This window comes from Neofelis nebulosa, chromosome 6 (assembly GCF_028018385.1).
Source record: "Neofelis nebulosa isolate mNeoNeb1 chromosome 6, mNeoNeb1.pri, whole genome shotgun sequence".
Taxonomy (NCBI): Eukaryota; Metazoa; Chordata; class Mammalia; order Carnivora; family Felidae; genus Neofelis; species Neofelis nebulosa.
This window is the reverse complement of record NC_080787.1, coordinates 108608411-108624962: the sequence shown is the minus strand read 5'-3', so window position 1 is coordinate 108624962 and position 16552 is coordinate 108608411. Positions and strand designations below refer to the sequence as shown.

At 40.5% G+C, this 16552-nt stretch overlaps 2 protein-coding genes across 2 annotated transcripts in view; one reads left to right on the top strand and one right to left on the bottom strand.

The window, feature by feature from the left end:
* The window catches only part of TRAPPC3L (trafficking protein particle complex subunit 3L), a 41689-nt gene that overhangs the window by 21579 nt on the left and 3558 nt on the right, over positions 1-16552 (top strand). Inside the window, exon 4 of the mRNA XM_058735057.1 lies at positions 14127-14312. Within this exon, the coding sequence (XP_058591040.1) occupies positions 14127-14312 (186 nt within the window). The remainder of the gene's footprint in view (positions 1-14126; positions 14313-16552) is intronic.
* CALHM5 (calcium homeostasis modulator family member 5) lies at positions 3083-11704 on the bottom strand. The gene is made up of 2 exons (XM_058735041.1): positions 10986-11704; positions 3083-7554 (listed from the first exon to the last, which is right to left on the bottom strand). The coding sequence occupies exons 1-2, from the start codon at positions 11523-11525 to the stop codon at positions 7165-7167; spliced, it is 930 nt and encodes a 309-aa protein (XP_058591024.1). The 5' UTR covers positions 11526-11704; the 3' UTR covers positions 3083-7164.

Genomic DNA, 16552 nt, shown 5'->3' with positions numbered 1-16552 from the left:
TTGCCCTACAGAATCGCCTACAGCTTTTCCAAAACAAAACAAAACAAAACAAAACAAAACAACAACAAAACAGATGCCCAGGCCCTACTTTTGACCTATTGAGTGGGGTCTCTGGAAATAAGACCCAGGCATCAAAACTTTGAAAATGCTCCCCAAGTGATCTTTATGTGCATCCACTGATTTAAAGCAAGAGTTTGCAAACTGTGTTCCTTGGTTGGTGCTCCAGGGTGATTGCTATAATGGCAGGGAGGCATGGGAGGCCTGCTATTCCTCCAGACCCTCAGTCCAAATTCTTCCAGAGTTGCCTCTCATTTTATCTCTTTTACATATTTCAAATAAAAGAAAATGTCATTGGAACAAAAGTAGATAGTCTTGATTGAAACAAAGCCCACCCAACACTGGTTTGTGACTCTATATTTTTTTTTAACTATTTCCTATACAGGGTCAGTGAGACTCACTCATAGTTAGCCAGGTGTTTAATGAAGTGAGATTTTTAAAAATGCCAATTTCCACCCTTCATGTTTCCTCCCATGATGCAAATACCAAAAAAAAAAAAAAAAAAAAAAAAAAAAAAAAAAAACCCAGGGAGAAATAAACTTGTTCTGTTGATAACATCAGCAATCATTATTAATACAGACGCACATCTGTTCATGTTAAAATCTAGGAACAAAATGTTGTTACAATGCAACTAGAAACCATTTTATGGGTTATGTACTCTGCCCAAAGATGTATATATTTTGAGGTATTATTCTTAAGTGGAATTACTCACATCATCTGAATTCATACGTATCTTACCTTATCCTATTCTTGGAAATGATTTGAAGAATGGGATTAGATGAAATAACTAATTCATTTTCCCCATTTTCATTTCAGTTTTCATTATAATTTAAAACTTTTAAAGATTTTTCTCTAGCATTAGTGCAGCTATATGATCAGGAACTCTGTAAAAAATATGGCTAGTTCATATGGACAGACAGAAAGACGGCTCTAAAGATATAAAAATTAGAGTTTATAGACTATTCTAAATCTTGTATGAACTTTATATTGCTAAAGATTCCTTCTTTATCAATTATCTTTAAAAAATTTTTTTAATGTTTATTTATTTTTGAAAGAACGAGTGGGGGAGGGGCAGAGAGAAAAGGAGACACAGAATCTGAAGCAGGCTCCAGGCTCTGAGCTGTCAGCACAGAGCCCAACACGAGGCTCAAACTCATGAACTGTGAGATCACGACCTGAGCCGAGGCCGAATGCTTAACCGACTGGGCCACCCAGGCGCCCCAATTATCATTTTTATCTAAGGAAATATTAGGAAGGTGACCTTATTGATATAGTGAACCAGAAGCATAGTTTGAGCACAGCTATCCCAAATGATCTGGGAACTCAGAGTAGAAAAGGATGGGAGAGAGGCTGAGAACCTTGGAGTTGGATATCAATTGCCAGGAGTACAGCAAGAAGTCCATTGATGGAAGTCATGTGCTACTGGCTATGAGATTTAGGACAGAAGAACTGAAAGAAACTCAGAGATGTACTAATTCAACACTGTAATTACCATGAGGAAACACGCTTTTAAAGATTAAATAAAAACTTGATATTACACCAACGTGAGACAACACTTATGTGGTAGAAGTTAAGAGCTCAGACAAATCCAGGTACAAATTTAGGCTCTATTCTCTTACCCGTGGCTTAACCTTGACCTTTCTGAACTTTAGTGTTATTCATAAAAATAGAAACAATAATACCTCCTCCCCAGTATGGTTGGGAAGTTTTCAATTTAATCATATGTAAAGTATCCAGCACATAATAGGTTGTCAATAAACATTAATTCTGCCTTTCCTCCTTAGCGGAAGTGCAAAATTTAGAATATGATCTCTCTTCCAGGTGCACAAATGTTCTTTCTGCATAATTCAGTTTTAACCAACTGAACCCTGAAAATATTTTGTGAAGCTGCCTAAAAGCAGATTTCCTTCCAAACTCAAATATGACATTGTGTATTTGCAAAAAGTATTTTGCAACCCCAAAAGGGATTTAACTAACTCAATGCTCTTGATCAAAACCCTATTCAAATGGGCATAAGTACACTTGCCTGGCCTGCAACTAATGAAGACTTCTTTCTGGGGCTTCCCTCCTTGCTCGGGCTCCAGCCCCAGTAGCTCAGCTTCCCCTTTTGTCTCTCTTAAAGTCTCACTATGTCCTGGGACACACCGTGAGGCTGGTGCTATAAACGATGAGAACTGGAGCCCAATCCTTCCTTATGTCAGCTCCTCGGCGCAGTGTAGGCTCCCTTGGGAACTTTGGGAAATGATGGGATTGGGTCGAATATATGATACCAATCGAGACAGCAACCACACAGAGAAATCATCCTTGCAGCCGCCACATAAGAGGTGCGTGTACAGATCCACCGCTCCTCTCTCTTCACCTCCTAGGTCACAGGCTACGAAGGTCAAAATGTCAAGTATAGGCTCTATTCTAGTTGCATGGGCAGACTGAGGAAAAGAGAAGGTAGAAATAGATGAAACAAGAATCAAAACCACAAGGTTAACTTAGGTTTTTAAAATTATTATTAAATAAATGAAAATCCAATAGGAGCATAGCAGTGGCTTCGTTCTGAATTCAAAACCACAAGGTTTCTTGAAAATCACATAGTGCAATAAGGAGAATGAAGGGAAATTCACAAACTCCATTTTCTTGAAACCGAAGAAAATGTTTCTTCATAATGAAGAGTATACCTTGGAGCAGGGAAAACTGATCCAAAAGACCCATCTGAAGGCAGATTTAGTATCTTTAAAGACTTTAAAGATGTGAAAATATAGGCCAAAGTATCGTGTTAGAAATAAATCGGGATGGCATTGGATTTCTCCTCAGCAACATTCAGTGGCAAAAGAAAATGGACTAACATTTAAAATTTACCCAAGTAGAGAAAGTGTGAACCAGCTAAGCTGCTCTTCAAGTAGAGAGCAGGCCATTTGAATATCTAAGAATTCAGGGAATAGTATTCCCAAGAACCTTTTCTGAGAATGATACCAGAGGGCAAAATTCAGGCAAGCAGGAGTTGATTGACAACACTTCAGCAGAAGAACTGAGGTGAGCATATAATTCATTTCATTGCATAACTATTATGGAAATTTTCAAGCATACACAAAGGTAAAGAGAATGTACCTGCTCTCCAGCTTCAATAAGCATCAATATTTTGCCAATCTTGTTTCATCCTTCAGCTACCTCCCCTTTTTGTGACAAAATATTTTAAAGAAAATTCTAAACATTATGCTAATTCATACAGAAACATTTCAATATGAGTCTCTAACTGGTAAGGACTTTTTAAAAAAAATATAAAGTACCATGCTATAATTATACATAACAAGGTATATATTTTATATACAGGTCTTTGATTTATAATATTATTATAAATAATTCCCTGAAATCATCTAATATCCATTTAATACCATTCATATTTCCCTAAATAGCACAAAGATACCCTGTTATAGTTGGCTGTATGAAGCAGGTTATACATAAGGCCCATATGTTGCTTCTGGTTGTTATGTCTCTCGTGTCTCATTTTTTCTCTTTTTTTCATGCCATTGGTTTGTGAAAAACCGGGTCATGTGTCAAATAGAATGTCCTATATCATAGATTTACTTGGTCGCTTCTTCATGATGCTAATTAACTTGCAGATTTTTTGCCTGTATTCCCTACAAAGTGACAATTTGGTCTAATACCTGATTAGATGCAGACTTAATTTCCTAGGAAACGATACTTGACAGGTGACGCTGTGTACTTACTCTTGCACTGCATGGCATAAGGGGGCACAGAATATCGGACCATCCCATTTTTAGGGACGCTAAGGGAGATAAGTGGCCTCATGTGACACAGTCCCCATCCCACTATGCTTTCACCTAGTACTTTAGAATTCATTATTTATTGTGTAGATCCATTACATCACTAGGGGTTGCAAAATGGTTATTTTCTAATTCTGAAAAGCTCTACAAAGAATAAAATAATAAAAGAAAAGTTGAATGATACAAAATTGATGTGCATAAAGAAATAATTTTTTCATGGACTGGAATAACAATGACTGAGAAGACATCATGGGAAAAAGAAGCCATTAACTATAGCCTACAAATGCGGGAAACTTACAAAATGTGTGAGGAAATCTTTAAAATATTTCTAAAGGACAAAAGGTAGCCTTGAATAAATGGAAAATAAATGGAAAGGCACCCCATGTTCCCAGACAGGTTGATAATAACACAACAAAGGTGTCTAATTCACTAGCGTTGGGGTGGAGCCCAAGATTCTCTTTTAGCCTGCCTTCCCCAGTATGGCCTGCTTTGTGCTTTAAAGCAGTTCTCAAGAAATGATCCCTGGACCAACAATATGAACTCGGTTACACATGCAAATTCTCTTGCCTCGCTCCAGACCTACCAAATCAGACACTCTGGTCTCAGCAGTCTCTGTTAACAAGCCCTCTGGATGATTTTTGCGTGAGCTGAAAGTTTGAGGACCACTATCTCTAGTGCTTCTAAAATCTAAGTTGCATACAAATCACCTAAGATTCTGTTAACCGGACTGGATTCAGCAGGTCTGGGATGGGGTCTGATTCTGCATTGCTAACAGACTCCCTAGTGATGCCGATGCTGATGGTCTGAAGACAACAGTTTGAGGAGCAAGACTAGAAAAACGATCTGTTTCTAGTTTACTCAAGGCCAACCTACCCTGTGCCCTCTGCTCCCATTTTGTTCTAGGTATTAATGACAAATCATATGTTACTCCTCACAGTAACATGTTTATTTTAAACAGAAGTTAACCCACAGAAGTATGTTCCTCTCGAAACACATTTAACCAGAAATAATTACAAATTAATCTCAGGCTTTAGTGAAGCAATTTTGGAGAGAAACGTATTCAGCATCTATCAAAGCATGCCATAGAGGACATACTGCTAAATGGAATCTAGAGGAGAAAACTACTAAGGAAAAGCTTATGTATAAGGAGAATCTTTGTGTAAATCTATGTATAATCCAGTTTGTATAAATCCAGTTTGCATCTACTTTCTCTCCCTTAATAAATTCTTATTTTCATGTATTAGGTTTGGTGTAGGCCCTCATATTGCTTCATAGTGCCCCAAAATTTGGTGGCTGAAAACACCAAACATTTATTTAAGCTCATGATTTTCTGGGTCAGAGATGTAGAGAGTGCCCTACAATGTCTGCAGCCTCAGAAGTGGTGGCTCAAAGTCTGAATGGCTGTAATGGCTTCTTCCTCTCCACTTGGCTGGCTTGGCCAGGCTGAGCATTACCAGAGACAAGTCATAAGATGCAACATTTCCACAATCTGGCTTCACTTCTGCTATAGTCTATTGGTTCACTAAGGCCAGATTCAAGGGGAGAAGGATAAGATTCCATCTCCCAGTTAGAGCCATTGAGCCACATTTCGTTTACCATGGTTGGTTTTGATTAGAGTGAAACCCAGAAGGACCAAAGATGCAGTGAAGTTGGTTTGGTTAGAATCAACGTAAATGAAAAAAAAAAAAAAAATGCTAGCTTTAAGACCTTCTTTGAAAGCTCACAGGCTCAGGAGAGCCTGCGGTTCGCATTTCTTCCCCACTTTGCTTTCAGTGACCTCACCTTGGAAACTTGAATCTGCGTCATAGAAATTGGCAAACATTTCACATCAGGGTGTTTTTTAGGAGCCATTTGTTAAATACTAATCACATACCATGTTTAAAATCCAAGTAATATATCAAATATATTACAAATATATTGCGATGTTACATCCTCCACCTTCCCCTCTCCCACCTAAACACACACACGCCTGACCCTGCTCCTCTAACTTCCCAAGGATATGTTCCAGGTCTTAACACTTATAGGGTCCTGTCTTCAATTTGGGGTAACGTTCCATGGTAATAAAGGGTTCATTCCCAGGATTGTCCAGCTAGGGAGCCAGGATTTTTAGTGATACAGAGTGCGAGCCACAGTGTAAAATGTAGTGCCTCTTTACACATCAATTCCACTCAGAGATTTAGGGAAACTTTAAAAAAAAAATATATATACATATATATATATATATATATATATGTATGTATATATGTGTGTATATATGTGTGTGTGTGTTATATATATTATATACACACATATGTGTGTATATATATTTAAACTAGTGTGGGTATATAACATAGTAGAATGCAAAATTTGCATTATTTCTAATAAACATAAAACTACAAAACAGTTTTACACCAGCACTGCTTTGACAGTTTCCCCAGACCTCCAGTCAGGGCCGACTTACCCATTCAGCACAGTAGGCACTATGCCTAGAAACCACCATACTTGTAGGGGTTCCAAAAGTGTTTTTAATTTCTTTTAAAGTTAGAAGAAAATGAACTTTGGGGTTGAAAAAGTATTTTAGTATATAATATTAATTTATTTGTATTTATATTAATACAGTCATAAATGTGTATGTGCATGCATATGTGTGTGTGCACGCGCGCGTTTAAAGTAAAAAGGGGTCTATGGAGGCAGAAGTGCCTAGGGCCCCCAAAAGTCATAATACAGCCCTGCCTATAGGGACATGCTTTCAGAGCACAGTGGAAACATGTGAAAAGCTCTAAATTTTAAGCACCATATCCTTTCAATGTGTTATTCTTGAAAACTGCTGTCTTCAGATTCCAAGGAAATGAATTCTAAATGGTAGATTTTCATATGTCCTTGAAAGGCAGTAGAATAGATTTGCAGGACGAGGATTTCCGCTGACCGCACCACTGACCCCACTGTCTATAGCAGTCAGTTAAGAGGATCTTGGTTACTCACAAGTCACCACTTCTGCTCCCAGATGCCATGACCAATATTTATATAGAGCAGCAGACCTTCTTGCATGAGTCTCGTCAAGCCATAAAATCATAGAACTTGAAGCCACGGAGCCCCAACCCCCAACCAATGGAAGAGCACCTTTCTCGCCATCCTTGACCGTCACTCGGCATCAGTTTGAGCACATCCTGACACAGCCCTGACACATCCCGACACAGCCTTCCCTCAGGAGCTGCAACGCTGCTTCTCTTTGGGTTGTTGTCTTCAAGGAAACACTGACGGCGAGAAAACACAGAGATACACAGGTTGCTGTCGATGCAGCCGAAGATGTCAGAATGAGCCCTGAACACCGTGAGTCCGTGTGGTAAATGAACTACACGCTGTGCGCAGTACCCACAAGTACCAGTGTGGTCTCATCGTCCTCAGGGCTGTGTTCCAGACCATCCTCCACCACCTTATGCAGAGTGCTGTAGTGTTGCCGACTTTGGTGGAAAGAATGCAGCTCTGAGGCAGCCTCCCAGGCCGCAAAGGTGGGCATGGGGAAGGCATCTGGCCTCTTGTTTTCAAAAAAGCACTTCAGGTTTCGCTCACTCAGCTTGTTGGCATACTCCAGGAATGTATTCTCCAACTGCTCCTTCTCCTTTTGTGCATACGTCTTCCAAAAACTCAGCTGCAGGTGGCTGACTTTAGATCGGCAGCGAGCATAGCAAGTGGTGAGCAGAGAGAAGAAAGACGCTGAACAAATCAGGCACCATCCTAGAATCTTAGAAAGAAAGAAACAGTGAGGACATGTAGAAGCAAAGCCACTTCCCAGGGAGCCGGGATGGTGTTCCTGGTAAGTTGTGCTGAGTTAACACCACAGGCATTGCTATACCTCAGTTGAAATACTTCATGTTAATTTTGTAACAGTCAAAATAAAGTTCGAGTTTACCTAATCTCTATCATCCATCCTACCCAACGTTGCCGGTATACAAAGAAATAGCCAGAAGACAGACACATGGAAAATTGCAAAAATATAAATTATCCAAGAATCAGTTAAACCAACCCCTCAAATAGCTATTAAAGGAAAGAATTCTGTGCATGTGGAAGTGTGGTCATTTGCACAAATGAGCAATTCCTCAGCCAGGAGTTTTCAGGCATTGATAAATACACATTCATGGCTAGTGACTGATTTTTCCATGTTACGTTGTTTGCAGCGAACAACAGACCCTCTCTCAGAGAAGTAGCATTACTCATTACCCATGATCAAGTGAGACAGGCATAATACAATAAGGAAACTGAAGCCAGAAGAATTGAAAAGCTGCATTAAAAAAGAAAAGAAAAGAAAAGAAAAAGAACCTCAGCGTCATTCTAAACCTTCAGGATTACTGGTTCAGAATTTTGGTAATCAGAAAAAAAAAAAATCCTGAGTAAAAACTGGTTCAGGTGGCATTTTTTTCCCTGAATTTTAAAAGCAGAACTCTAAATAGCTCGACGTACCTTCTAAACTTTTTTGTTGCTCTAATTGCATTGGTCACAATTGGAATTAATCTCATATTTGGACAACTAACAGAGCCCTTTCACAGTTTCTCTTGACGTTTTCAATGACCCTTAGTATTTCTCAGCAAATGGGCCTGTTTGAAAATAGAAGCAATAATCTGCAAATGAACCCATTCAGACCGTAACAGAACTACAAATAAGTTGCAATGCTTTAAACCAGTGGTTCCCACACTCTGGCTCAGACTGTGGAGGCATTGTGAGGGTCTCAGACTCCACGTGAATGCCAACTCTGGAGTGGAACTAACTGGATTTAAATCTCAACCTTCCCTTTCCTACAGGTGTTCTCATTTCCTATGGGCACCTCATTTCCTCAGTTGTAAAATGGGGGTTACCCACCTCAGAGGGGAATTTGGGGAATTGAAATGAGACAGTGTAGACATACATACGCATTCAGTATGTGTTAGCTATTATCACATGCTGCGATTTTTCGGATGTTATATATTCACGTAAAAGCATTACTGAACTCGTGGTATCTTTCTTTCGTGATTTATGAATGAGACACAGCTTCCACCACGGTGAAAGTCTTCATATTTACCTTGAATCCCTTGTGGTTGGCTGCCTCTTCTCTTCCTCTTCTACCTTCCTCTTTCCACGCAGCCGGACATCCTGCAGGCCAGCAGACCGTCTCACCTCAGCATCTGAGCCAGTTCTGCCTGAGCTATACTATTCAATCAACTACAGACTCCTCCTTCCACACTGCATGATTTTGGTGTTACCTTGCTCCGAGTACTGAGCACTGAGCCCTCTTGTTCTTCCCCAGTTCATAGTATCCAGAATCTAAATAGACATGGTGGATGCGCTCACACCAGCCCTCAATATGTTCCATTCTTCATGAGTCTCCTCTCTCAAACCCTGGCAGTTTTCTCATTAATTTAGAACCATTACTGTGAGTCAACAGCTTTATGCCCATTTGTGTCCTTCATCTCTACACCTTTCAGCAGCCGTCCAAGGTAGGTGTTATTACTCCCAACTGTGAGCAAACTGGGGCTCAGAGGGGTGAAACCATTAGTTCTGGGTCACAGAGCTGGTAAGTGGTAGAGTCAGGATTCAAACCCAAGGCTAGCCAACTCTAAGACCAAGCTCTTGCCACTTGTCCACTCTAACTGCCTTAAGAATAGAAGTTAGAAAATCCAGCTGGATCTCTTCTTTCTTTGCGCCCCCCCCCCCCATGGATAGGGAACTTTTTCCACCCCCACCCACATATTCAACTATTGGTCTGGATTCCCTGTTGCTCCTGCCTGGCTGAACCACTGTGGTCAGCAGCTGTCATTGATATAGCTCCCCTTGTCTACATCCCATGTGTATCGTCCCCTAGAAATCAGCCCCGGGTCTTTCTCATTCTGCTGAAAAGTAAACAGGTAGTGTGCCCAGGATAAGCTATGACAGGATATTCATAATTCCTTATGCCTGTGTTTAGAGAAGAAAAGCTCACACAGTGATAAGTGTTTGGATCTGGCATGAACTGAATAGAGCCTGGTGCCTGAGGACATAAATCATAAATCGCTCATTGTATCATAACATTTGTAATTAGTACCTTCCTTCAACAAAAGAAGGAAGACATTTGGGATCCTGGAATGTTTTTATCTAAGATGAGCTTTATGCGTTAAACAAAAGATTTTGTTGTGGGGCATTTTGAAGCTTATCAGCTTATGAAAAAAGTACCATGTGACTATACAGCCAACCAGCTTTGGAAAGTATGATTTTAAAACCAGACTGCCTTGATGTGTTGTTGAAAAGGCACGTCCTTGTTGAAAAAGTAAAAATATACCATTTTGAGTGCCTTTATTCCGAAACAAATAGCATTCCTGACAAATTGTGGATCTGTTTATGTACTCTTATTGGTTGTTTTGGTTTGGGGAACATAATCCTACTACTCCCAAGTAGGAATTCAGTCTTTTCCTGAGGCCAGGGCAAGGCTCCACATCTGGATTTGTGCTCACGTACCTGGACGGATGACAAGCTACTTCCCTGTGTCAATTAGGTAAAGCTACAATTTCCTTCTATTAAATAAAACCTGTAGAGCGCAAAGAGCAGAGGACCTAACCTCCCTAGAGAATACCGTCACTTTTCACTGAAGGCTATTTAAAGACTGCCACCTCCCATTTTGGACAGGAAATCTTTCTCAATCTTGACAATATTTATACGCAGAGATAACAGTTGCCAGAAATCACTTGAGGGAATCTCTACACTAATTATATTACGTGCAGCTTTGAAAAATAGGAGTTCATTTGGTTCAGCTATATTTTAATAGATGAATGCTATGTGTGTTTTTCTGAGAAACCAGTTTGAAAATAATTGATTGAAGGCAGTAATTTCTAATTACAGCTCTGTCATTAATGCTCAATTATGAGTTAGCGTCATGCATTATTTACAAAGTCAACCCGGAGAGATTGTTTTAAAGCACTTAAGTATTTACATACGCATAACCCAGAGGTTATTTTCTTTTTGGAAGTGGAAAAGACAATGCAATCAACAATTTTAGGGAGCCACCAACCTCTAAAAAGCTTTCCCTGAGATTGTCTTACTGCTGCATGATGTTCCAATTTCCATTTGGTTTCAAAATATTCTAACAAGATTCAGACTCAGCTCTGCCGGAAGTGAGTACAGACAGAATACTTTGCGCGGGGAGAAAAAGGCAAGTTTGTCCTTTCTTACCTGAGACTGGGCTTGCAGGGACAGTTTCAGTTCTTCGTTGTCCGTGGGGGCCATGCTGGTTTTGCCACAAGACACTTTGTAAAGTTCATCCCAGCATTCCTGGGGCTTGCCCTTGCAAATCAGTCCCAGGAGTCTTGAACTTTTGGTCCCGCTCATGGCACATTCATAAAAAGTCCCATTGAGCAGAGCCACAGAAAGCCACATCATTGGAGCCACCAATGAACTCAGAGTGATCTGGCCGAGGACATAGAAAAAGTGGCAGCTGTGACCTTTGGGGAAGATTTTCCTGGGATTCACACAGCAGCCAGTGAAGAGCCTCATCGCCTTGCTGTTCAGAAAGAATCCCAGGATCAGTAACACCCAAGCAGGAGCAAACAGGAAAACCAGCCCATAGACCACATTCTCAGTGCTGCAGGGACACTTAAAAGCCACCAGTGAAAAGAGACGCTCGCTCCCCACGGTCAGCAGAGCCATGAAGCTGTAGCCAATAACAGTTTTCTGGTTGAGGAAGAATTTTAAAATCCCCTGAAAAGCATCCATGTTGAAGATACACAAAGGGAAAATGCTTTGCCCTTATTTATTGGCAGAGCAGCTGCGGCAGCGGCCGAGGGTGGAGCTCCTTCTTCATTAGAAACAACAGTCCTCCTTCTCAGACTGAATTCAGCCAGATAAGGAAACAATGTCATTGCCTAGGAATGAGTATTTCCCAACCATGCTCAGATAACGCCTCCTACTGGTGAATTTTGTGCCACGGAACCGGGGCCCAAACACTGAGAATCTGAGTACATTCAGAGTGCACAGTTCCCATTTTATGTTATTTTCATATGACTTGGACTGAGAATCAGAATTTTTTTCGGATTCTCAATCCTATAAATAATAGTCTAGGAATTTTCCAGCCGGAGGAATCAACATTAGCAGAAATGGGTCTCAGCCAATTCACTGAGAGCCAAATCTAGTCTCCAGGCCAGGAGTCTCATGATGATTTTTCCCTTGTTACTTAAGACTGCTACTTTTGCTACTTTGCCTTAAGATCTGAAAGATTCATTTTTTTGTGTCCTCTTAAACTGACTAGTGTCAGAGATTTGAGCCAAATTTTAGGATTTGGGCTACTTAAAATTTCTACGGAAAAGTTTAGGGAGCATTTGAGTTTTCAGTGAAAGACAAAATGAGAAGGTCCTCATCATTTCTTTCCTAGTAACCTCTTGATTACTATCTCTGCCTTTGACCTCCTGCCCAACCCTACCCTCAACCCAAATCCACCCTCCAAGCTCACACAAAGGAGATCCTTCAAATGGAAATTCAATTCTGTCCTAACCTACTCACACCTTCGGGGCTTTATGCTACCCACAGCTGATAAATACCAGTCTGCCCTGAACTTGATCATGGTATTTCCTGCCCATGACATGTTTCCTCCACCTAGAACACCTCCCACTCCCACCACAGCTGTCCACCTGGCAAATTCTCACTCAATATTCATGAACAGAATAGCAGTTTCCTTCTCTGTATTTGCAGGATTGCTTCCTAATATAGAGCACTGTACTTGCAGGACTTACACCATTGCAGTTTGTTTAATACCTTTTTACTATAAGCTCTTATAAAACAGGAACTCTATGAACTTTTGTATTCTGGGCCTAAACATGGTCTCAAACACAGAATGGATGCTCATTTAATAATTTGTTTTTCAAATAGTTATTGAACTCGCATTGTGTGCTAGAAATGCAGTGTTCAGTGAGTACCTATTGAATGAATAATGAACCTTTCAGGACTTCTAACTATAAATAATTTAAGAAAATTGTTTCCATTTCTGTCCTATACTGCTCTTAATTTTAAAAATTAAATTAATTGGGGCACCTGGGTGGCTCGATTGGTTAAGGGTCTGACTCTTGATCTCAGCTCGGGTCATGATCTCACCGTTCGTGGGATCGAGCCCCATGGTGGGGCTGTATGATAACAGTACAGAGCCTGCTTGGGATTCTCTCTCTCCCCCTCTCTCTACTCCTCTCCTGCTAATGCTCTCTCTCTCAAAATATATAAATAAACCTTTTTAAAAAATTAAATAATTAAGGCACTTGAAAGACAAGTTCACAAGTTTCCAATAATAAACTTCAAATTCCAGTGCATTTGGTAAAAAGAAAGTTCCTTGGCCCAGAAGTCAAGGGACTGAGCAATAGCATGGGCTTGGCCATGTCATTCGACTTCTCTGAATCCCAACCTGCTCACTTATGAAACTAGAGGTATAAAAGAAATAGTCTCCAGGGCGCCTGGGTGGCTCAGTCGGTTGAGCGCCAACTTCGGCTCAGGTCTTGATCTCGCGGTCCGTGAGTTCGAGCCCCGCATCGGGCCCCTGTGCTGACAGCTCAGAGCCCGGAGCCTGTTTCAGATTCTGTGTCTCCCTCTCTCTGACCCTCCCCCATTCATGCTCTGTCTCTCTCTGTCTCAAAAATAAATAAACGTTAAAAAAAAAAATTAAAAAAAAAAAAAAGAAATAGTCTCCAAGATTCTCTCCATCTCAACATGGTCAAAATCTGTAAGCCCTTCAATACAGCAGACTTTTTTCAGAAGTTACTTTATGACTCATTTATGTAAATCATACCACCACTATCCCTTGCTCCTTCTCAGAGACTAGTCATCCTTTGTGATATGACTTCCTCCACTTTCGAAAGCACACCCTTGAGTCTGATTGTCCCACAGCACCCTCTACTCTATCACCTTCCCATTGTGGTGGATATGTCTCGCGTCCCTTCTCATTCAGGATCTTACCCTTTATTAGGCTCACATGACACCTATCATGCTGGGATGTTGATGACGAATATTTTAATTTCTTACCCTCCTGAAGGATATTTATTTTTGAAAAAGATTTTTTGAGAAATAATGCTTAACTCTGTTTCATAAAGCATATTGCTTCCACAGAAAACTAGTCCCTTAGGATATCCCATAAAAATAAAACTCTTTAAGACTTGTACAGGTCATAGGGTGGGTACATGCCAAAGCTCAGTGTGAACCCACACTGGCTGACTACAAACTCCACATGCTTAACCATTGTGCTGCACTGTCTGGAACAGAATATCTGGGTGCTTTGCTAATAATAGATACTTGTTCCAGACCAAGTTTTTTAGCAGATTTTTCCCCTCTTTTTATTAGGTTGCCTTTAAGATGTACCTGGGAATTACACCAAGTGTGACCTGTAACAATCCAAGCAGAACTGAATTTTCCCTGATCTTAGACAAGAATCCTCTGGTGGAGTTTGTGGAAGAGCTCCCTGCCGGGCGATCGTCTCTGTGCTACTGCAATTTACTCTGTGGGATTATCAGAGGTGCCCTGGAAATGGTAAAGCGTATCTATTTCATTGTGTTGGGTATATTCCTTATCTCGTGCTATGTAACAGATTACCCCCAGATACAACCGTTTAAAACAACTAATATTTATTATCTCACACAGTTTCTAAGAATCAGAAATCCCGGAAGAGTTTTGCTAGGTGGTTGTGGCTAACAGCCTTTCAGAGAGTAATACACACACGGTCCGGCTGTTGGTCCGGTCCCTTCAGGGCTGCAGTCCCTGAACACTTGACTGAGGCTAGACGATCCACCTCCATGCTCACTCACGTGGCCTCACTGGCTGGCTGGCAGCTGGCTAGAGGCTTCATGAAAGTCCTTGCCACATAGGCTCCCTGGTATATACAGTCACAACAGGTGCTGCTGGCCCTGGTACTGTGTGGGAGGACCCTACCTGAGGGTGTGTGAATAACAGGAGGCAAAGATCACTGCAGTCGATTTTGGAGGCTGGCTTCCACACCTGAATTATTCATTGACTGAACAAAGACGGTGAGGTGATTCGCATCTGTGAAAAGGCACTGAGCTCTTGGTTTGGGGAGTAGATTCCCGTGATTCATTGCTTACATACAAAAACCAAGAGCACACTGTATGTTAGCCAGTTTGACAACAAATTATAAAAAAAAAAAAAGATATTTTAAAAATAAAAATTAATGAAGAGAGAAAAGAAATAAGAGATTTAAAAAGGCCTGAAAAATAGTTTGAAATGTAAGAATTACATTATCAAAAAAAAAGTAGCACTGACAGCAATTTTCTAGTGAATTTAATTTGTGTGGAAAAGTAAGTAAATAATTGTGCTTCCAAACAAATCTAAGTCCAGATAATTATTCAAAAAAGAAAAAAGGCATTGAGCATACAAGGTGAATAAGACATAGTTGCTGCCCTTCAAGAGTTTCTGTCTAGTACAGGGGCACCTGGGTGGCTCAGTTGGTTGAGTGTCCGACTTCGGCTCAGGTCATGATCTTGCGGTTAGTGAGTTCCAGTCCCACGTCGGGTTCTGTGCTGACAGCTCAGAGCCTGGAGCCTACTTCAGATTCTGTGTCTCCCTCTCTCACTCTGCCCTTCCCCTGCTCATGCTGTGTGTCTCTCTCTCTCTCAAGAATAAATGAACATTAAAAAATAATAATAATAATAAAAGAGTTTCTGTCCAGTAGAGAAGTCAGATAGATGTGTAAAAAAGTGTGGATAAATGGCTAGGGGAGGACCTGGGTTGGGGTGGTTGGTAGGGCAGAGATAACTTCCTAGAGAAACTAGGATAAATAGAAGGTGAAGGCCATGGGGTAAGGGGAGCAGGGGAAAATAATGTTCCAGGTAAAAGGAATAGCATGTCCAAAGGCACAAAAAGAATGTTTCATTCAAGGAATGAGAAACTTAAATTAATTCCATAGAGATGACATGTAGATAGAGATATTGTCTCCAGTAAGGTTTCAATTCTTTACAGAGGCTTGATTTTTATTTTTTATTTTATTTTATTTTATTTTATTTTATTTTATTTTTTATATTAAATATAATTTATTGTCAAATTGGTTTCCATACAACACCCAGTGCTCATCCCAACAGGTGCCCTCCTCAATAGAGGCCTGATTTTTATTTATTTTTTATTTTTTATTTATTTTTTATTTTTTTTAAAATTTTTTTTTTCAACATTTTTTATTTATTTTTGGGACAGAGAGAGACAGAGCATGAACGGGGGAGGGGCAGAGAGAGAGGGAGACACAGAATCGGAAACAGGCTCCAGGCTCCGAGCCATCAGCCCAGAGCCTGACGCGGGGCTCGAACTCACGGACCACGAGATCGTGACCTGGCTGAAGTCGGACGCTTAACCGACTGCGCCACCCAGGCGCCCCGAGGCCTGATTTTTAAAAAGTGGCGGGGCACATTCATATGACAACCTTTGGGAACAATCTAAAGATTGTTATATTGAAAGCAGCAGAGACCCATTATAGGTTTATAAAGAAGGGAATGGTATTTTGAAATTTGTGTTTTAGGAATTTTATCCCTTTGTCAACAAAGTGAAAGTATACAGGAGGAGGGTACAGTGCTGGAGGGAAGAAGAGGGCAGTTAGGAAGCTGATGATGGTAACCTCAAGAAAAACTAGAATAAAGCCCTGACAATAGGAGTGGAGAGGAGATCGATGTGAACAACATTAATAAGGCAGATTATTAACTAATTAAACTTAAAACTAGGCTATTAGTTGACTGAAAGAGATAAGATTGGGAAAAAGATTCAGGAATTAT